At 37.0% G+C, this 23,360-nt stretch overlaps 2 protein-coding genes across 6 annotated transcripts in view; one reads left to right on the top strand and one right to left on the bottom strand.

Moving 5' to 3' along the window:
- Nucleotides 1–14,522, bottom strand: part of vps41 (VPS41 subunit of HOPS complex) — a 28,170-nt gene extending 13,648 nt beyond the window's left edge. The window contains exons 1-7 of the mRNA XM_055181932.2: nt 14,303–14,522; nt 13,853–13,894; nt 9,499–9,606; nt 4,908–4,985; nt 4,634–4,708; nt 2,369–2,431; nt 1,892–1,957 (exon numbers count right to left, since the gene is read on the bottom strand). Of these exons, the coding sequence (XP_055037907.1) occupies nt 1,892–1,957; nt 2,369–2,431; nt 4,634–4,708; nt 4,908–4,985; nt 9,499–9,606; nt 13,853–13,894; nt 14,303–14,323 (453 nt within the window). The 5' untranslated portion in view covers nt 14,324–14,522. The remainder of the gene's footprint in view (nt 1–1,891; nt 1,958–2,368; nt 2,432–4,633; nt 4,709–4,907; nt 4,986–9,498; nt 9,607–13,852; nt 13,895–14,302) is intronic.
- Nucleotides 14,523–18,713: 4,191 nt separating this feature from the next.
- pou6f2 (POU class 6 homeobox 2) overlaps nt 18,714–23,360 on the top strand; it is a 142,199-nt gene continuing 137,552 nt past the window's right edge. For 4 of the 5 annotated variants that reach the window (XM_073863806.1, XM_073863807.1, XM_073863808.1 and 1 more), the window contains exons 1-2: nt 19,642–19,738; nt 20,320–20,447. The gene's annotated coding sequence lies outside the window, so the exon portion shown is untranslated. Of the gene's footprint in view, nt 18,855–19,641; nt 19,739–20,319; nt 20,448–23,360 lie in introns of those variants that run through there. The other variant, XM_073863805.1, reaches the window with a different exon arrangement.

Genomic DNA, 23,360 nt, shown 5'->3' with positions numbered 1-23,360 from the left:
AGTACAACAGTTCTTTAGTAAAAAGCAGAGAGGGATTCTATTGAGAGATGAATTAGGTTACTTTAGTTTTAAGACGGGAGAGAGATCGCTCCGATCACGTGTACTGCTGTGTTCAGACCAGCCACAGTAGAGGCGTCAAGCAATTTCAACGTTAAGTCAATGTAAAGATGCGTTGACGCGCGTCTGGAGGTCTCGCGGCGCGAATAAGGTGTTTAGCGCGATGCGGTAGACACGATTCCGCCTCATTCGGCGTCTAGTTCACGTGAATGGTGCGAATTGAGCGTTGCCGCGGGAAACGCGCGAGTTGAAAAATTTTAACTTTGGCGGAAAAACACGCCGCATTAACCAATCAGGAGCTTGCTCTAGTAGTGACGTGATTACAGGAAGTAAGCGAAGTCGCAGAAGCCCCTCCCATGATGCGAATTTCCGGGTGAATGACTCGATGACTAGAATTTCACGCGCGAATGAAGCAAGTAAATCTTCAAGCGGCAAACTAGACTCAGTAGACGCGAATTTGACGCCTCAAACGCGGCTGGTGTAAACCCAGGGTATTGATGGCAGACAGCTGCGTGCGCACGTCAGACAAGAGCAGCTGTGAAAAAAAAGAAAGTTTAAACGGATGCAAATAATAAACTTTCGGCATAAGGATGCAATTGTCCACGATAGATTTGTGTTGTATATGCTGTTTGAGGGGGATGTGAAGACGCGTCGCGCTGTTAGGACCGGGGCGTCCTCATAGAAAATACACATATCTCTCTGTAAAGACAATGAGAGAAATTCAAATTTGCACATCGCACATGAGCAACTGATTATAAAAATGCTCGCACTGCGTAAAAATGATCTCTAATTGCAGCCGCATTCAGGAGCCCTATGATGACAAAAGTAACATGAACAGAAAGAACGGTTTATGAGCTCAGCAAATTTAGCGAGTACCAATAGAATCATTTAATGCCGTTATCGGCCAATACCAATCTGCGGCCGAGCGATCAAAGCATCTTAGTACTACACGAAACTTCACTCCTTCACTCTAATTGGTAGTTGCTCCTGAAAGTTGCATATCATTTGCACAAAGCTGAACCATCCTCAACTTTGGCCCTGTTCCAAATGGCTTGTGGTCCTCCTTGACCCTTGATGCGAGTCCATGTGGGTGCACCGGAGTCCTATTTTGGGAGACTCTAGCGTCACGCCCGAAATAGGAAGAGAAGTTGCCCGTCAGTGTGAACTCCTCCCTTCCATCGTCTGATTACTCTTTCGCAAGGACATCTGGGTTGGTAAAGTGCGTGAAGCCCGCTGCAGTGCGGGCTACGCCGAAGACCGAATAGAGGGGCGCTGATGAGCACACCTCGAAGCGTAAAAATGACAGATGGGACACCCTACGGACTCATAGACTAAGCGATCATGCACAATTTAAGGCCACGAGACCGAAAGTCCATATAGAGTGCGCCATTTGGGACGTAGCTGGACATGCCCACTTCCTGACACCAACGGTCACTGTAGCTCGTCATAGTTCCTTTGACTCATACACGTGCGCTGAGGTTCAACCAAAAAATATCCTTAAAGGAACAGTATGTAGGATTGTGGCCAAAACTGGTATTGCAATCACAAAACTGTTGGCTAAAACTGGTACTGCAATCTCACAACTAGTGGCCAATACACAAGATGACAACATAAACGTCAGTTGAGGGCTTTTTTAAATGACAATATCCTGGCCAGACCACTGTTGTCAATGATATAAGTATTTGAAATGAACATGATTTCTTAATGTCTAGTGACATATCAGGGCCATTTTATGATTAATTGATATACATTTCTTACATACTGCTCCTTTAAGCACTAACTGCTAAACCACAGCTCAAACTCATAACAAAAATAAATGAAAATAACAACTTACCTTATTTCCTCCAGTCACAAACTGTTTATTGTTGGATTTGCTGAACTGAGGGTGCAACGCCACAACCTGGGATTGAACAGGAAATGGTTCAGATATCTGAGGTAACACCAACATCCACTACAGTATTTCTGGGTTAAACTGCATTTGAAAACATGCTCAATAAGTTCCCTTTAACCCAGGAAAAGTTAAAGGATTGATCCATTCGGGCTAATACACAAAAGTATTGATATAAGAAGATGACAGCGCTAGCTCTTTTTAATGTGTGGAATAGGTGACATCTCTCATGCTCAACAAAAAGGCGGCTCATGCATGATATGAAATTCCCCAGAGAAATCAATTAAGACTAGTAGCGGGCAGAAATTACATTGTTTTTGAGAATTATCAATGCTCGCTCTGACAGGAAATCGAAATCAAAGGGCTATTTCCCATCAGGCACAAAAAACATTGCTACGACTCACATTAACGGCAATAAGTTACCTTGATGGGGCAGTCAAAGTTTTCGTGGAAGCCCTCCCTGGTGTACAAGCCAAACACTTGCACCTGCAAAAACAAGAAAAAGAGGAGTGAACCCGACAACTGAGATGTCTTTTAAGAGAAAATCACAGCGGTCTGGAGACGCATTTCATGATGGTAGTCGACTCGGGCGAAGCATCTTAAAAGCATCAGGCTAGTTAACCAACACCCACGCTCCCAATTAGTGGAAAGGTCAACTCTACCTGTCCATGCGAGCCATGTTACCGACTTAATCTCTAGCAGTGCTTTAGTCCCCGACGGCTATAAACAAGCCATAAGGCAACATTTCACCTGCACCTGTCTGCACTGAACAAGAGGAACCCGAGTGAGAGATTTCAACAAGTGCAACTTTCGAAAAGTAAATCACTCTCTTGTATTCAAGATGATGGTGGGGAAAGGAAACTGTTGACTTTTCTGGGAAGGTAAAGTGGAAGATAATATTCAGCCAGTCAAAGTGCGATCCACCGGTTGAGGCGTGAAATGTTTTCACATCAGCTTGAACCTGAAGTACACCAAAAAAAAAATACAACTCTTACTCTTAAGAAATGTGGCATATTTTGCGTAACACCGGCCTTTAAGCGGAGCAAGGATTAACGGCACACAAGAACGAACAATGGTCCTCAAATCGATTTTAATTGGTGTAGGTGCTGGGGGCAAGACAAGATCTTGCTTTCGCTGTAGGAACAGGGGGAGCTGTGGCGTATCACGGCACAGATCGGCCTGTGTGGACTGATAACAGCCAGCTTGTGATCAATGAGCAGATAGATTGAAAAAAAAAACGATAGAAATCACAAGAATGGTGGAGTTTTTTAACATAGAGAATTGCATGAAAGTCCTAAGAACTCTCTAAATTTAACTGGCTTTCTTCTATCTTTTATCTAAGTTGATAATAACCTAACCAATCTGACTGGTTTGTTCAATTCTAATGTCCTGACGTTAGACTGATGTTTAACATTGTTTACACAAATAGGAAGCTTATACACAAATGCTTATTTGGTCCTGGAACAACCTTCCTATGTATCAACCAATCATTGCCCTTAGATTTTAGGAATGGATAGAAAGACGTATTGGTCAACCATTTTCTGTCTAATGATTTTGGCAAGTAGATTTGGCAAGTTACATTCAATTCAATTTAAAGTTTTGTCTATAGTACTTCTTTAAAGGGGACATTTCACAAGACTTTTTAAAGATGTCAAAATAAAATTGGTGTCCCCAGAGTACGCATGTGAAGTTTTAGATCAAAATACCATACAGATAATTTATTATAACATGGTAAAATGTACACTTTGTAGGTGTGAGCAAAAATTTGCAGTTTTTGGGCGTGTCCTTGTAAAATGTAAATGAACTGATCTCTGCACTAAATGGCAGTGTCGTGGGTGGATATCCCCTTCTGACATCACAAGGAGGGCCAAATTTCAATTACCTACTTTTTCACACGCTTGCAGAGAATGGTTTACCAAAACTAAGTTACTGGGCTGATCTTTTTCACATTTTCTAGGTTGATTGAAGCACTGGGGACCCAATTATAGCACTTAAACATGGACATGGACAGATTTTTATGCTATGTCCCCTTTAAATGTTGTTGCAAAGAAGGTTTACAGTATACTGTACTATATTTTTCGGTCTATAAGCCGAATTTTTTTCTTGTCTTGGCTGGTGCTGCGTCGTATAGTCAGGTGCGGTAAGTCAGTATGAATTAATTTTGACATATATGAGGCAAGAGACAACATTACCGCCTACAGCCGCGAGAGTCCGCTATATGCTGCTTCTGTATTTATGTAATTCAATGGATTCAGTAATGTGGAATTACAAGTATGCAAACTTCACACTAGTTGGCTTGTTTGTTTGATTTAGCCTATTCAACCTTCCAGGTAAGTTCTGTATGCTATGGTTTACCATTTAAATAACTGATAATATAACTTTAACGTACAGATATCTATTCAGCCTGCTGTTCTGTCTGCTATTGTATAGTTGAATAACTTGCCTTTCCAGATTAAATGTCTGTTCTTCGGCTTGGATTTTGTGAAATAATTTTCTTAATAAACGCAACATATAGTCCACTGTGACTTATATATGTTATTTCATCTTAATGACGCATTTTTGAATGATGCGGCTTATACTTCGGTCCGGAAAATACGGTATAAGGTTCCTATCGTTGGTTAATGGGAATATTGATCAATAAAGGATGCTGCAGAGCCATGGCAGCAAATGTGAATATGTAATCCTCACCTTTCCATCTTCCGAACAGATGCCAAGATGCTCACCACTCTCATCCAAACTAATCTGGTTTATCTTCACTGGACTCTATGAGAACAGACGCCAAAGATGAAGAGAAATCAAAGCACTGTTACAGCATTGTAGAATCAGTAGTAATTATAATAAATGATGAACTTATATTATAATCAAACTTAAACACAAACAAACACAAAGTTCAACTGGTCATTTGTTATTTTTTTAAATACAGTTTAAAATATGGAAATATGCATAACAAACAATGACTTACAATTTCAAACTTCTGTGTAACATTTCCTTGGATATCCAGCAGGTAAACCTTCCCAAAGTGTGTCCCAAGAGCCAGGAACTGCAAGCAACAGGGGACATAAACATGTCAGACATACAAGTCAGAACCACAGGACATCCGGAACTTATACAGACTTAAAAGCTGTGGCGGAGGTATTAAAAAATGAGTTTTACCAGGCATGGCTGTGAAGCCTCAGTGTTTGTGCGTGTATGCCAGTGTGTGTTTGTGTGTGTGGTTATGGCCGGTCCCCTCGAGGGCAAAAAGTGTGAAATTGCTGGAGGACAGAAAAGCCTATTTATCAGGGCGCCCCAGTGTGAAATAGCATTTTTCCTTGACATATCAAAACGCTTCAACATAATATATGCACCACAGGTCACACTTCTTTACCCTACACACCAGTGAAACACTTCGCCTGTCACACTAATGCAATTACATTTTAGAGTTTAACAGAGGAAATCATTTGCCATTATCTCTTGTGAATTCACAATATCACCGCCAGCCTATTCAACATTTATGTCACCAATAAAACAAAATAAGTTAGATGAAAATTGCTCTGGTTTTGGAGTTTTTTAATTTTCTAGTTTTACTGTTTTTACAGTGTAGAAAAATATAAATCTGATAATAAATTTATATTACAAAGCCACACACACACACACACACACACACACACACACACATTTGTTATTACAAGTTTGCTAAAAGCTTTGCAAGTTGCCCATTCCTAATATAATTTTTCTAAAGAACTAGCTAATATTCTTACTTTTATAATATGGCATTTTTAAATTAATTGGAAATTTAATATGAAAAAGGATACTTTTTAAAACAACAAAAATCTAAAATAACAATAAAAGAACTTTGGTCAGCCAAAATATGTTTTCAGAGAGGAAGCAAGAAAAATACAAAGTCAGAAATAGTTAAAAAAAATTGTAATAATGTACACCAATGATGGTGCACGTAATAAAAAAAACATTTACACATACTGCAGATGTTTTTATCTAAACCAACTTAACTAACAACACATTCAATCTACGTATGGGTGACTCTCACAAAACCAGATTTAGAAGGTGTCCAGCATCTGAATTTTTAAAAAGCCCTTAAAGCCAATTTTTTTGCACATATAAGATTAAGGTCTGAAATTACTATAACCATTATTTTTAGAGAATTTAAAAAATATTTCCTATAGAATTATACATTTTTTAGATTATAATTATAAAAAATGATCATTACCGAAACATGATATTACATTAAATATATGCATTTACAAACTCATGTTTCGGTAATGAGAACTAAAAAGTTGTCTAGGTACTATGACAAACAAAATTTCAACTTTTATATGGAGAGAAAAAATAAGAACTTCTTGCCTGGTAGCCATCTTGAGTGTCACAGTCAATTATGTCCCTTCCAACAATTTTTTTTGCTTAAACAATGATTAAAAATTGTTGCGGAGGATGAGAAAATTGGTCTTGGACACATTTATATTCCTTATTATTGTCTCTACATCGACCAATGATCACCAAATACCACATGTTTCTTTACTGTAAATGTTTATAGTATAACATGCACTGAAGCTTTTTATTTTTTAGATTTTTTAATTATAAATATTTCCATGTCAAAGAACTCAAATTCAGTCATAAACACGTTGCGGTAATGAACATTTTCACCTTAAATGTAGAAAAAAAATTGGTTTGTATGATGTCCTTTGAAATCATGTGCAAAATAGTAGCCTACATGAAGAGATGTTTGTAACTGTATGCTTCTTATTTTAATAGCATTTACTTTTTATCAAAATGTTTCATGACACCTCATAAGTCTAATTTCACGAGAATCACCCTAAATAAATTTCTTTTATCACTATGTTTGTTTCCTAAAATCAAACCCATGACCTTTGCAGATCTAATGCAATGGACTACCCACTGAGCCATAGTGATATGCATGATTATTGTGTATTAAAATAACTGAGGGTCAATTTTGATGTATAAGAATCACACATACAAAAGCAAACCTGGTTCACACTACCCAGCGAGCAATTTTGCTTTTTTAAGGCAGCCCACATGTCTAAATTTGGAATATCATACATCTCGCAAGTATTGGGGCAAAAACTACATGTAACTAAATTCAAGTTTATTTTGACTTGAAGGACTATATGGGGTATAATCTGCTTGCTGGGTAGAAGGCTGGACCCAAAGCATCCATCTTTACAGCTTAAAACACATACTGAATGAGCCCATTTTCAGGTTTTAAGGTTACCCCGTGTTTAAACACATACACACACATCTGCTTATACGTGTACAGACCTCACCCTGTCACAGCACACCGCACTGCCCCATGCCTCACTGCAGTCTATAATGAAATGCTTATATTTACAGGCACAGTCGAGCATGTCCACCAGAACCCCCGCAATCTCCACAAATAAAATCAGACCAAAATAAATAAATAAAAGGGGTGGCCTCGCCAGCCTCAGTGGCTCTTAAAGGGATTTACCAAAATGAAATTGGCGAAATGAAATTTGGATCCTTGGCACTTAAAATATGAAGCAACATTAGGCAGGTGAGTTCCTAAGGCGCGTCTTGTATAGTGGCTGAATGTACGTAGGCGCACACATGCATTAAAGAGACAGAAATACTTATATAGATATAGAGAGAAGGTAAAAGAGTGAATAAACAGGGGACCTTCATTGGAAATTCAGCTTTTGAACATGTCTTCCGCTTGCAAGCTTGCCTTTTTTGGAGAGGTGGAACGGGAGGAGGTCCCAAGGGGAAAAGCAAGAAAAGTGTGTGGGGGGGGGGAAATCAATAGCGGTTAATAAAACATCAGGTGAGGAGACATAACTAGGTATGACTACTCCTCCACAGCGTCCGTGCATGAGTGAACCAGCTGCCATGACGATTAACCAGACCACGCAGAATGTTCCACCAAGAAAAATATCAAAGCGGTGAAAAACTGAAAGAGGACAGGAGACAAAGACACAGAAATCTAAAAGTAGAGGAAATGAAAAGGAAATGAGTGAAAGGCTGAGTGTTTGTGCGTGCAGTAAGCACCTTTCTGAGAAAATGCATGATGGGGTCAAATGGTCAAATTGTTATTTTAGACACAGTGCTCGAGTGCAAATCATTAAATCTATTTGAAAATCAGACACATGTAAAGAAATGCAGCCTTAAATGAACATAAAGGATTTGGAATGTGATCATTTAAAATTTTTGAAGAAAAAATTCAAATGAAATTATAAATCTGATTAAATTTAATAGGACTGCAATTAAAAATTACTTTTATTTAAAGGATTAGTCCTTATTTTTTAGTCCTAATTTTCTTTTTTTTAAAAATCAAGATAATTTACTTACCACCATGTCATCCAAAATGTTGATGTCTTTCTTTGTTCAGTCAAGCAGAAATTATGTTTTTTGAGGAAAACGTTCCAGGATTTTTCTCATGGACTTTAATGGACCCCAACACTTAACAGTTTTAATGCAGTTTAAAATTGCAGACTCTAAACGATCTCAAACGAGGCATAAGTGTCTTATCTAGCGAAACGATTGTCATTTTTGGAAATAAAATAAAAATATGCACTTTTAAATCACAACTTCTCTTCTTCCTCGGCTGTGACGAGCTAGCGCGACCTCACGTAATTGCGTAATGCTGTGGAAAGGTCACATGTAACATATATGAAACGCACATTTGTGGACCATTTTAAACAATAAACTGACACAAAGACATTAATTAGTATCATTCCACATACAACAACGTCGGAACGGTCCACTTTCTCTATACTTGTAAACACTGAGGTGTAGTTTCGATACATCATCAGTGACCTCTTGATGTGATGACGTATTACGTGAAGTTGCGCTGGCGCATCACAGGACCGAAGGAAGACGAGAAGTTGTGATTTAAAAGTGCATATTTTTTATTTTTCTTGCCCAAAATGACAATCGTTTCGCTACATAAGACTCTTATGCCTTGTTTGAGATCATTTAGAGTCCTTTGAAACTGCAATTTTAAACTGCATTATAACTGTTAAGTGTTGGGGTCCATTAAAGTCCATTAAAATGAGAAAAATCCTTGAATGTTTTCCTCAAAAAAACATAATTTCTTCTCGACTGAACAAAGAAAGACATCAACATTTTGAATGACATGGTGGTGAGTAAATTATATGGATTTTTGTTAAGAAAATGGACTAATGCTTTAATGTTTGTAATTAAGGCTACTTTTAAATATGTGACCCTGTCTGTGAAATACAGATTAAGGTCTTATAATCTAATTTTGAGAATGTAGGGGGCATCAAAGATTGATTTTAGTCATTGATTTCAATCTCAGTCAATATTAAAAAGATCAAGGTTATATTTTCACATTGTTCTTTACACTATATGTAGGATGATTCTATGCAGAAAACAGTAAATCTTAAGAAAACGACTTTAGCTGGGTTTTTAAAAGAAAGGTCACATATTGATCTTAATGCATAACAGATTTACAATTTGTTATTGATTCTAAATCTTAAGAAACATTTAAAGACACACAACTACATAATACACATCATGCCTCATGTATTGTACAGAATACATGCAAGGGAATGTCTATGCACCTTATCATGCACCGTCATGCAGCTGGCTGCATCCTTCTGTAGGATCTCTGTCACGCCATTGGTTAGCCTTTCGTACTTCAGTTTAGGCTCCTCCTCAGTGTCATCCTCCTGGTGAAACACACAAACAAATTTCATCATCAGTTCTGAATTTTCAATTCAACAGCTCTATATTCTCTTCTATCACAGTTATATATGCTAAAATGATCCACTTATCATTAAGCAACTCTTCTCACTGTAATGCATTTACATTTGGGTATTATCCAAAGTGACATACAAAAGCTAGGACAACAGCAAAGTGATTTATCATAGGAAAGCAATAAATTGAGAAGTGCTGTAATACTATAGATGCTTGTATGCGTCCAGACTTGGATGCTAAAACATCTTTGGCCTAAAAACACCATCTGATGATCTGAATGATTCTGATGCAAATATTACATTTAGGCATTTAGCTATAGATAATGTGCTCTAAGACTACAAGCAGTCTTCTTTTCTGCAGACATCTCTCCGGTTACCAGCGACTCCCATTGTCCATTTCCTTTTCTGCCCAGATGTGAAATTTCTAATGTCCGAGCATTTGTCATGGTCTGGAAAGCCATTAAAGACAGGGATGGGGAGAAATAGAGGGGGGACATTTCTTGACAAACTTTTTATGGTGGGGAGGGTGGGGATAATATCCCTTCTGTTTCATATCCCATAATTTCTTCCTCTTGTTAGTGTTTGCCATCGCCACGGCGATGTGGTGGATGAGTGTTGTGCCTCATTCCCTGCCGCTCCTAATTGGTGCCCTGGGGAGCAGGGGATGAAGGGGAGTCTGTCTTTAATTGCCCCTTTTCTGGAGTGCTGTGACCGTCCACACACTCTTCTCCTGTTCATCCTTCATTCTCTGCTTCTGTCTCTCTAGTTAGAAACTTTGCTGGGTTGCAACGCTACGCTGAAGCATTGGGTCTCAAAATCACAGATTAATGTCAAATGCTGCCAGCATCTTTCCTCATTTCACTGCATGACATCACATTTAGAAGCTGTGTGGCATGTTTACTTTCAGCTTTGAGAGGCGTTTGCTTTTCTTCGTGGGACTAGATGGTTTGTTTTACAGTGTGAAGGTATGCTGAACGAAGAGGCACATTCTGACATCATTTACTGAAACTTTATGCATTACTTATATTGTGGAAAACAGCTGCATTCACTTTCATTATACAGAATAAGAGAAACGTTCGTATTTTTGCCTTACCGAAGAACAAATGTCAAGTCATTTAATTGAGTAAACAATGACAGACAAACTTTTGGGTGAATTATTTCTTTAAATGACCACTGGGAAGGAGGGACTGAAACCATTGTTGAGACATGGTTGCATAGAAAAAAATTTGTTGTTCATCTGAGAGCACATTTTATACAACTTGCAACCCCTTCATGATAACACCAGGAAGTGTTATGCTGGGGATGGGGAGCAGAGGAGAGAGAGAGAGTGAGAGAAAGAGAGAGAGAGAGAGAAAGAGTTCAATAAAGTTATGAACTTAAACTGTGGCTTAATGTGAGTCCAAAGACAAATATAATCATGCTCTCAAGGTGTCTGGGTAGATGAGGAAGATAGAAAACTTCAATGCCCTGCAATTTCATTTACGAGGAAAAGAAAGCCACTGTTCAAACAACTTCATCTCTTTTATCTCTTTAAAGGAATATTCTACTCATTTTCAATATTAAAATATGTTATTACCTTAACTAAAAATTGTTGATACATCCCTCTGTCATCTGTGTGCGTGCACGTAAGCGCTGGAGCGCGCTGCGACACTTCGATAGCATTTAGCTTAGCCCCATTCATACAATGGTATCAAACAGAGATAAAGTTAGAAGAGACCAAACACATCAACGTTTTTCCTATTTAAGACGAGTAGTTATACGAGCAAGTTTGGTGGTACAAAATAAAACGTAGCACTTTTCTAAGCGGATTTAAAAGAGGAACTATATTGTATGGCGTAATAGCACTTTTGGGTGTACTTCGACTCGCCTGAAAAATCCGCTCCCCTTCTCACTCTCATAATGGGAGAGAGGGAGGGCCGAGTCGAAGTACTCCCAAAAGTGCTATTACGCCATAAAATATAGTTCCTCTTTTAAATCCGCTTAGAAAAGCGCTACATTTTATTTTGTACCACCAAACTTGCTCGTATAACTACTCGTCTTAAATAGGAAAAACGTTGATGTGTTTGGTCACTTCTAACTTTATCTCTAAATGGTACCATTGAATGAATGGGGCTAAGCTAAATGCTATCGAAGCGTCGCAGCGCGCTCCAGCGCTTACGTGCACGCACACACATTATAGAGGGATGTAACAACAATTCTTAGTTAAGGTAATAACAAAATTTAATATTGAAAATGAGTAGACTATTCCTTTAACTTAAAGTCAAGCTCTGTTTTAATGATCAATAAAATCCTACTAGTTTTATTTAAATGATTACAGGTGACTGGCATTATGGTGATAGATGTGTCAGTAAATAACTATGCAAATATGCGACTCAGTATGTGAAAAGTCATTTTTTGTGATTTACTGTTTTCTACATAAAATCATCTTTCATAATGTAAGGAACATTCTGTGAAAATATAACCTTGATATCTTTAATATTGACTCATTTTAATGGACTTTAATGGACCCCAACACTTAACAGTTTTAATGCAGTTAAAAATTGCAGTTTCAAAGGACTCTAAACAAGGCATAAGGGTCTTACCTAGCGAAACGATTGTCATTTTTGGCAAGAAAATAAAAATATGCACTTTTAAATCACAACTTCTCTTCTTCCTCGGCTGGGTGACGAGCCAGCGCGACCTCACGCAATTGCGTAATGACATGGAACCGTCACATGTTACATATATGAAACGCACACTTGCGGACCATTTTAAACAATAAACTTACACAAAGACATTAATTAGTATAATTTGACACACAACAACGTCGTAACGGTCCTCTTTCTCCTAACTTTTAAACATTGGGGGTTAGTTTCGCATACTTCATTCGTTACCTCTTGACGTGATGACGTATTACGTGAGTTAGCGCTGGCGCATCACACAACCGGAGATATATACGAGAAGTTGTGGTTTAAAAGTGCTTTTTTTCTTGCCAAAAATGACAATCGTTTCGCAAGATAAGACCCTTATACCTCGTTTGAGATTGTTTAGAGTCCATTGAAACTGCAATTTTAAACTGCATTAAAACTGTTAAGTGTTGGGGTCCATTAAAGTCCATTAAAATTAGAAAAATCCTTGAATGTTTTCCTCAAAAAACATAATTTCTTCTCGACTGAACAAAGAAAGACATCAACATTTTGGATGACTAGTGTATGACTTAGTAAGGCCATGTCAAAGATTAAAATCAATAGGTGAAATCAAACTTTGATGCTCAATAATTCGTAATTTTGAGACTTTACACTGGTTTTCACAGTCAGGGTCACATACTGTATAATAAACCTCAACCGTGAACGTCTCACCAAAACTGTGTAAAAATATGTTTAACATAAGTTAATGCACAACAACCATGCATAAGATTACAAAATATTATATAAGCACAACAAATGAGGCTTGATCCTTTCTCAAAATTTACCCATCATCACATTAACTATTAGGGCTGGGTATTGGCAAGGGCCTCACGGTACGATACATATCACAGTACAGTACAGTACGGTACGTTGCATGTTGCGATACGTTGCAATACTTTTTCTTCTTTTTTTTTAATAAAAAAAATAGAGCTGATTCCAAAGTGCTTTCACACGGCTTTGAAAGCTGCAGGTGTTTTTACATTTTCTGCCATTTTCTCACTCGTGCTAACTTGAGACATTGACCAAATGGTCGTATATGACAGACAACTGGACAGCGACAACTACAGCAGCGGCGGAGGAGGTCGTTTGACACACATAGAGGGATTTGATGGGTTTTTAGAGATATCGATACACTATCATGAAAAATTATCACAATAGTTAGCTGTATCTATATTTTTACACAGCCCTAATAACTATAGGCATGTTTCTCTGTTTTTTATGCCATTTATATCAATATAGCATTGTAGACAATGCATTGTTACAATACAAATTTTAATGTTGATGCTATAGCTACTAACTACTTTACGTAAAGAATATTTGACGGTGGGCCATTGAATTATTTGAAAACAATATTTTTTTCAAATACTTCAAAGGACCAAAGTCAATTATTCAGTTTATACGGTTACCACAAACATTGCTACGACATTGTATACCCATGTAACATTTCTCAACCAATCAGAATAAAGCATTTAACCAGCTCGTAGTAAAACCAAGCATAATAGATACCCATATTAATAATTAAAGTATTAATGTATAAAAATACAAAATTTTACCTCTGAGTCATCTGTCGTTGTCTCCTCACTTTGCTTTCTTCCCTAAAAAAGGACATGCAAGTGTTTTAAGTTAAAATAAAAAAGACATGATACTAACAGACACATATTTTTACTTCACTCCTGTCAAATACAAATAGTTAAAAAAAAACAAAGGTTTTTACTACACTCCTGTTAGGCACAAATAGAAGTTATTTTTCAAATTAAGCACTACAGCCATCACAGAAAACAGTAAACTTGCCGTCACAATAACATTGGCAGTGGTATTGGTAAGTGCCTAGTAAATCTGTCTAGGTAGCATATTAGCTTCAGTAACATTTGAAATACTTTATATAGACCATTTACAAGTACAATTTCTAATAGCTTAAATGCAATGAAATGAAACATGTACCAACACAACATACATTGTCACAGCTCACTCTGACATCTGACAACAGAATGTCAGAAACCTACCTGCTCCTCCACTTCCGACATGATACAAGCTTCACTCGAGCAGATACAACGCTAATTCGGTTTCAGTCCAATAACCTATCGTCTGTCATTTGTATTTCTAACTTTATTTACGCTCAAATACATCCTTTGCTGAAGAAAATGTATGTAAACCAGCGCAGCTATTCATACGTTTCTCATTACGGTCGCTGCAGAATCACATGACAACAACAGGAAGTGTCGATCGATGGTGCATCATGGGATATGTAGTTTGAAAGGATGCGTGTGCGAAATGCGTTTCAATTCTGCAACAAAGCAGTGCAAAACAATTATATTTTAATTCAGTTTCAATTTATTATTATGTAACATGCTTTCCGGGACCTTTTATTTTTAAAAATGAAATCAAGTCTGCAATGCAACACTGACAAATAAAAAATAAATGCCTACATAGTAATTCAGCTGACCACAAAGAGTCTACAGTACGTTATTTTTTTGCTCATTGTAATACATACGTCAAAAAGTAGACGTGTACTGAGATATAATTTGTCATTGTTAGATTTGTAAACGACTGCTACTATAGGACACCATGGGACAGGATCATCTAAGACAGCCTGTCAATGTGTCTCATATGTTTATGCTAATAGTGGATGGCATGGCAAGCTTTGCTTGACATATATATTAAGATAATGAGTTAAAATATCAGCATCATTCACCTAAGCTTGACAAATTATGCAAATGACATATAGGCCTACACATCAATAATCCACAAAATACCATTGGTAACACAATGCTCCACCATCAAGCTATTCAGGTTTGTTGGTTGTAATAAATTAGATCAAAACCAACACAGTGTTAAAGGATAGAAGTAGCTTACAATATAATATATTAAGTATGATTTTGGACAAATTCTGTGAAAATCTAGTATGTTTCTGCACTAAAGCTATACAGCTTTTTTACAGAAAGTAAAAGCTTTTTAAAAAGCTGAACGGTTGCAAGGTGGCGGGCGATTTTTGCCACATGTGTACTGTAGATTAACTTTCTAATTGATGAGAAATGACCCTGTGAGTCTCTGCTTATTGGCTCTACAATGCTTCAGGCTGTACTAAATTATTCACTTATAATGTCTTTTCCATTTTCTTCTACATTTTTACACAGCATCTTTCTGAACGGTACATATTTACTTATTTTTCCATAAATGTGAATCATTTGTATTACCATAAGTAAAAAAAAATGAAGCACTATTTTTTTCTGAAACAAACTGGCAATCTTCTGAGTAAGAAAGTGTCTTCTACAAGTAAAGAGTAAGAAAGACGATTTCTTTAGGAAGTGACCTTTATGTTTCATTTGGTGCTGAGGTCAGTGTAGTGTCTAATCTGACAAGCTCCTAATACACACGCGCGCGCGCACACACACACCTATCACACAAAACCTATCAGAGTCTCATCACCTCCAGATTCTTTCAGCCTCCTGACCTGCCTTTCAACACATCACCATCACTGCACATTATTTATTAATATCTCTGTTGTTGAATGGCTGATTTTGACCGGTCTTTTCAGTAGTTTTGCTTTTTTTAGAGTGGTGTATTTGCTGCACAAACATATATTTTAGTGTTTTTTTTTTTGAGTGGGAGTTGTTTTCACAACAAAAGAGGAGTCAAAGTGTTAATCTGTGATTCATATCTCATTGCACTGTTTTTTAGGACCAAGCAGGTCCACACAATATGCATACTCTTTACGAATCCCCTGCAGCTTGTGTCCTTGTTTATTAAATATTTAAAATAATTTCACTATGTTCTCTGCTACCAATATAAGTATTAAATATTATCTTTATTCATTACCAACACAGAGGGCCAAGTCTCAATATTATTTCGTTAAAAAAAAAACTTGTGTCAGGGTCTCCACCCTGCTTTGATTCAGTCACAGTCTTCGACACACAGTGTCATTGTGATTCACTTTCTCTAGACCTTTGAGGCCACAGTCAATGAGGGGTTTCAAGGTGAGAATAAAATCACAAATGGACAAGTGTAGACCCGTCTTCCTTTCTCTGTCCTGTCTTGCCCTCTGGAATCACTTCTCTATCTCTCTCTCATATAATTTCTAACTCCTCCCCATCTTTTTCCCCTTGGATCGATCCTGGCCTGCTGGTACAGTCTGATGTGGGCAGGAGGGCGAGTGGGGTGCACTGGCCCTTTCTCTCTCCATCATCACCCTCTCTATCCCCTACCGGGCCCAAAAAGAAAACCACGCTGAGGTTACGATAAACACATTTACTATGGATCTAAGCAGGCTCAGCTGACTCAATAAGCCATGATTTTTTTAACCTGTGGTTGCAGTAACATTTACGTAATTTTGTTTTTAAAGGTAATAGTCAATAAATGGAAATGCAAATTTTTCTGTGCAGTTAATCAATCCAAAACATTTGTAGTATTGAATTCTCAATTGTGTATTCTGTATGCAATACATCAAAATCACAAGACTAAATAAATAGCCATTTCTGGCGAGTTAATTTAATTTTGACAGCTTAGATAATTACTCCTGGTAAACCTTACTTATCCCCTATAATGAGACACGCTGTATTTATTCATTAATTCTTGAAGTATTGCCACTTTCTAACTAATGAAGACTCTTTATCTACAGTATGTCATATGATACGTACGCTTACTTTTTGATTAAGCAACCTTATTTATATTCATGACCACAAACATGCCTCTTCATTATAAACTTGACACCCAAGGGATACTAATTTTCCCTAAAAAGAAAAATAATATGGTACATAATTCTTGTTTAATGTGGGAATTGGGCCTGAACCACACAATTAATTCCCAGTGGAGAAAGACAATGTCTTATTTCACTTACCAAGCTATTCCCTATAATTAGGATGCACCCCTGCATCACAGCTGGCCCAATGCCCTCAGTAGCAATTAGTATTTATTACACAGTTAATGACCATGACATGTAAAACTCAGTGAAGTGGTAAATTTAGCAGTCAGCGGTACTCATTGGCTCGCTGCTAAATGGGAGTATTTGCCATGTCTTACCTGTTTTGCCACTAAATTAATGGGCTCATTTGTGGAAATGTATAACATGAATGCTCTAAAAATTTAATCAAATAAGGATACGTTTCTTTTTACTTTCTCTCTTTTAACAAACACATACCTTAATAATCGTGTTTATTATCTAAAACGAAGGCATTACCACAAACATGTAAAGCTTGAATTATACAAATGAAAACCTTTTTATGCTTTTATTTTTAATTTGTAAAAATAAGTGTTAACTGGGTGATGGCTTCACATTATTGAAATTGAACCTTCCTCATTTTATATTGGAGACTTACTAATGCACTGTCACCAAGCTTAAGGTATATATATATATATATATATATATATATATATATATATATATATTTTTTTTTTTTCCCTTTACAATCTACTTAGCATTGATTTATTGATTGTAGTCTCTTCCTTCATACAGAATAGAGGAGCTTTTTTGTTAAATCACATTTCTCACCTCTCCTGTGTCATGTGTGTGAACCCAAATGGGGGTTGACTTTGGAAGTAGAAATCTGTTGTGTTCTAGGGATTTTTTTGGTCGCTTCTATATTTCCTATATTGACTGTATCAGTATTATGTACAAAGCAACCCAACTACATGATATTTTTGTCAGGACCTTTGGTGTGTTTATTTATTGTTTTAGTTATCACAGAATACAATGTAAAAACAAACATAAACAGGGAAAGGTTTATCATCTAAAATATAATGCAATATGATACAGTATATATATTTTTTTAATGCTTCAAAACATTTAACAATACACAAAACAGACAGAATACACAAAAACCTCTACAGGAATGAAAACGTACAAATTATGTAAAGTTTCACAAATAAAATACGATAACAGAAAGATAAATTAGTACAATAAAACAAACAAACAAACAAAAAAATCTAATAAATACAAAATATAAAAAATTTACAGGTTAACATAGGAAAACATTATGAATCAGTGGTAATACAGAAATAGTCATCATAATATTTCAAAATCTTTCATTTTTCTTGTTTTTAACAAATTTAAGGGATTTTAGAAAAGTTTCAATTTCGATTAGGAAATGTGGAAAGTTAAGCTGTGATTTAGAGAATTTTTGTTTGTGAATAAAACATTTTCCAAATAAAATAAAAAAAACAATGTAATCAATTGGAATATTAGATATGCCTTCATAGTAGCAAATTATTTCTTTTAACTGAAAGGATTTGGAAGAATCAAGGTGTTTACTTATATGAGAATATACATTTTTCCCAAAATTTTGAGTTTTGTCACAATGAAAAAATAAATGGGTCAGTGTTTCTTCTTCATTTCCACAAAATGAGCAAGAGTTGTCAACATCCATATATTTTTCCATAGGATCATTCACACAGTATTTGGTTTGATTGGTACTTATTAGTCACGTTGTGACGTAACATCCTGTTATAGGATAGGCCTACGTGAAGAAAGGCTGAAGCGATCTTCTTTCATTTCTGTCAAAAGAAAATTATAATTTGTTTTTTGTTTTCTGTCATATTGTACTTTTTTTGGATGGGCAGCAGGTAAACCCGTGAATGCAAAATTCTGCAAAATATATATATTTTTATTATTATTACAATAGGCTAAAGTTTTTGGGTGAGTCATCGGCGGATGTTTATTAAACCAAACTTTAGATGGCGCTAAAAATTGACCAATCGTGTTACCATAGTAGCCTAATTAAACAGACGCAAAAAAATAGTAACTTTTTTGTGGCTCGGCAGATGTTCAGGACATCGTGATGCCAGACCAAACACATACACTGCATTTACATTTATGCATTTAGGTGACACTTTATTACAAAGCGACTATTCAGTCATATTTTTTGTCAGAATCTGTTTTCTGTGAATAAAATCTGTTCGCGTTGCTAAGCTCTAAGGATTCAGCAACACATGTGATCAAGTGTAAGCTTGACTTTATTTCTTATTTTCTGTCATTAAGCTTCATGTCACTTAATGTTACTTATATTGTCTGGTTTAGAATAACAGCAAAACGTTTATTAAATGATATTCAGAAAGGGGAGAGGGGGCACGTGTCCCCTTGGTTTTTTTTAGCCAAATGGATTTTGCATGCAACCTCAAAATCAAAGAAGCGTCCATTATTTGACCGTTAATCTGTTTAATATGCACAATATTATCAATTATGTGCTGCATCCTTGTCACTTTTCGGAGGTTTTCGCCGTTTCGATCATGTTACATTACTTTATCTGGCAAGGCGCTGCAGTCAGCGCAGCCGCAGACGTCATCATCAGTCTGAGCGCGCTCACGGGTTCTTTGCTGTTGCATTTTGCTATCTGAGGAATTAAAACGTGTAAGAAAAGCTCACAACATTTCCAAACCCCAGTATGGCAATGTGCAGTTAGTTCGCCAGAGTTCACGGGGGCGCGGAATCACACGTGTTCACATATGAGGTAAAATGTGATAATGCGTTCCTCTAATAATTTTAATTTTAAAAATCATTATTAAACATTAAAATCAATGACGTGGCTATAGCTTATTTAAATAAAGATGTTTCAGATGTAAATATGATACCAATAATAGGCTATGTCATTATTCCGATTGAATAGTATTTGATATGAAAGTTAGTCATCACTTTTATTTTGGAGGTTTTTGCATGAAAACAGGGGTGTTCAGATTGTTAGAAATGTAAGTGCCATGGAAAAGACTGAAAGCTCTATAATATTTCGTTTGTTGTCTGTATATGCACAAATTTCCATGAGCTGTGCACACTGTGCCCCCTTAAAAAAATGGTGCATGACACCCCTGTTCAGAAATGTGCAAATAATGTAAAAAAAACCAAATAATAAAATGTTTGTGTACCTGACTTAGCTGTTTACATGTGTACAAAAATAAAAAAAGTTCTTTATGTCTGATATTTTGCCTTGATATGGGATTTGGTCTAAGTATGAGTTATTTACTGGAGTCAATGTGCATGTAACTGTGTGTCTGTGTGTATTAATACACTCTGATATCTGTTGTCCACGTATGCTAGGCAGAAGATGCTGAAATGCAAGGTATTAAAAACTATTTGTCAGTGTCACCTGCCCTGCCCAGCAGCCAATAAGAATCCAGACAGCAGTGACTGACCAAGACAGCATGCTGATGACTTTTGAATAGATAGTGAGTATCGTGTTTCCTCATAAACACCCCTCATTTTTACAGTACATTCCACCTTTATTTTCCAACTCTCTCTTTTTCTCTTTCACCCCTTCTGTTTTGAACCCCGTCTGTCTGTACTTCGATCAGATTAGCTCCTGTAGGCTTTGATGCACCATAAGGTCAGCTCTGAAATTGATGTACCGAGATAAAAAAAGAACAAACAAAAAATAGCATGTCCACTAACTCTACTAAACAATCGATGGGCCTTTATATTTATCTGAGGGGGGTCTGATAGTGTCTGAAACATCAGAGCGGTATCCAGCACTCGTGTTTGATAAGCTATGACACATTTTCTCACTGTCGTCTGATCCCAGTCAATTAAGTAGATTCGTCTGTGCAGCATTACTCCTAGTCCGGCTGTTGTTTGGGTGAACGCACTATAAAATCATCTGTGCATCAATTTTTCTTGAAATAAAAATATTTTTTTGATAAGTTTCTGCCCACGCTTTCAAAAATCAGTAACTAGTGATTTACAGTGACAACTTAGTTGTACTGATAATTCATGATGATATCTTGTATGATTATTTGTCACTTTTATTGCACTATACGTTAACACTGTCAGAAAAAAAGGTGCACAAGCTGTCACTTGTATGGTACACTTTAAAAGCTTCCAATAAGTACCTTCTAATAGGTACTTTTTAAAAAAGAGTACCGCCCCAGTGACAGATTTTGTACTATTGCATAGTTTTATAGTATTTACATGTTATCTATTTACAAACTATTTTCTGTAAAAAATAATGTATTCTTACGTATACCAAAAGAACATAAAAAGATATATAAGTGGATAATCTAAAGATGAAAATGTGAAAAACGAAGATGAAAGATTAATCAACATTGAAAATGGCATGTGTCATCAGGAGGCTATTTAGGGCCCTTTAGACCATTTTTGTGGCCTCGGGGGACAGCAGAGACCCCGGCAGCTACAGCCATTAGCAATTAGCATGGATATCTTATGAGAGAAAAGGTCCGAAATGACCCTCAGAATAGCAGAAAAGGAGGGATAAGGGGTCAGTGCTCGAGTGCTTTTTCTTGTTTCTCCTCCGGTGTGACCGAGAGGGAGTAAGGCGATCTCTAACGCACACACATACACTCACATTGACACATGCACACACTCCCCAGGTCCCTTCACATATGCTCTTTGGCATGAAGAAGTGCCCTGGGAGCCTCTGTTTCATTAGTGTAATTAACTGTGAGAGAGAAAGAGTGAGCGAGTGAGAAAGAGGGGGCCTTTGAGAGTCATTTTGAACTTGCATGTCTTGTATTATGATAGTTTTATTTATTCAGAACAGAGAAGTGCTACAAAGCAGTATTCGTTTTTTTTTTCAAAAGTCACCAGCAATATTGGACAAAAACCTACAAATGAATTCTTTCTGTTGGACAAGTTAGTGGTGAATGCTATGTAAGGAATAATTTTTTGCTTGTTACCTTGGGTTCACACCAGCCGCATTTGAGGCGTCAAATTTAGGCGTCTAGTTTGCTGCTTTAACTAGTTTACTCGCTTCATTCGCGCGTGAAATTCTAGTCATCGAGCATTCACGCAGAAATTCGTGTCATGGAATGGGCTTCTTGGGAGTCCGCTTGCTTCCTGTAATCATGTCACTACTAGAGCAAGCTCCTGATTGGTTAACGCGGCGCATTAACCAATCAACTCATGACTAGACGAAAATTTTCAACTTGCGACTAAACGCGCGAATGAGGCGCAATAGCGTCTACCGCGCAGCGCTAAACGCCTCATTTGTGCTGCGAGACCTTCAGACGTGGGTCAACGTGTGTTTACATTGACTTAACATTGAAATCACTCACTCTTGACACCTCTACAGCGGCTAGTCTGAACGCAGCATAACACCCGTTACACCTCTGGTGTGCATTATTTTTCAAAAATTCAACAGAGTCAAATTATTCTGCTTATACTACGGTAACCACACCTTAAGACATCGATTACATGATATATTTAAAGGGATTTTTCCGTTTTTTGTACTTAAATTGCTACTGTGAGTAGGAGTATTTCTTCTGTGTCTCATCAAACGGCTCTTTTGGTTGTTCCAAAACATCATTTTAAAGCTGGCAATGGAGGCTTGAGCTGTTGATAGCATCCTAAAGCAGTTATTAATGAAGGTATTAGAAAGAGAGCGAGAGACACAGAGATACAGAGTAAGAAAGAAAGAAAGAGAGGGTGAGAGAGAGAGAGATGTGTGAACGAGGCTGTCTCTGTGAGTCTCTAAACAGCGCTGTTATTGCCTTGGAAACACGTCTGTCATGTTGTTTTTGTTAGTCCGTTATTACAGTTAACTATGCGAAGTGATATGGATCTGTAATGCGGTCAAGAGAGCTGCCTGGAACTACATTCGCCGTGCGTTTCCCAGAAAATAATTGCACACCTCAGAATGTCACCAGCCAATCAGATTCAAGCATTCAACGGAATCGTAGTATAATTTGAAAATAATTCACACCCATGGTGCATTGGGTGTGCATTATTTAAAAATAATTCAGTGGCCTTTTGTCAATTAATTCTTACTTATGCCATGGGTTTATTAAATGCTTTATTCTGATTGGCTGAGAAATGTTCCATGGGTGTTAATTATTTTTCTATAAACCGTACACCTAACCTCGTGTCGCATTACCACCTTGGGAGTGCATTATTTTTGTATAATTCAACGGCCCGTCGTCAATTATTCCCTTTATGTTCAAAGGATCAGAGTCATTTATTCCTTTATTCCGTTTATACCACTGTTACCACAGACATTGCTAAAACATTGCTCTGGTGGTTATTTTAAGACATTTGAAAGGTCAAGTGTGCATTTATCAAAAAATAATATGTACCCGTGGAACATTTCTCAGCCAATCAGAATAAAGTATTTAACATCCTCGTGGAAT

Source organism: Misgurnus anguillicaudatus, chromosome 25 (assembly GCF_027580225.2).
Source record: "Misgurnus anguillicaudatus chromosome 25, ASM2758022v2, whole genome shotgun sequence".
NCBI classification, from domain to species: domain Eukaryota; kingdom Metazoa; phylum Chordata; class Actinopteri; order Cypriniformes; family Cobitidae; genus Misgurnus; species Misgurnus anguillicaudatus.
This window is presented reverse-complemented; position numbering and strand designations above follow the sequence as displayed.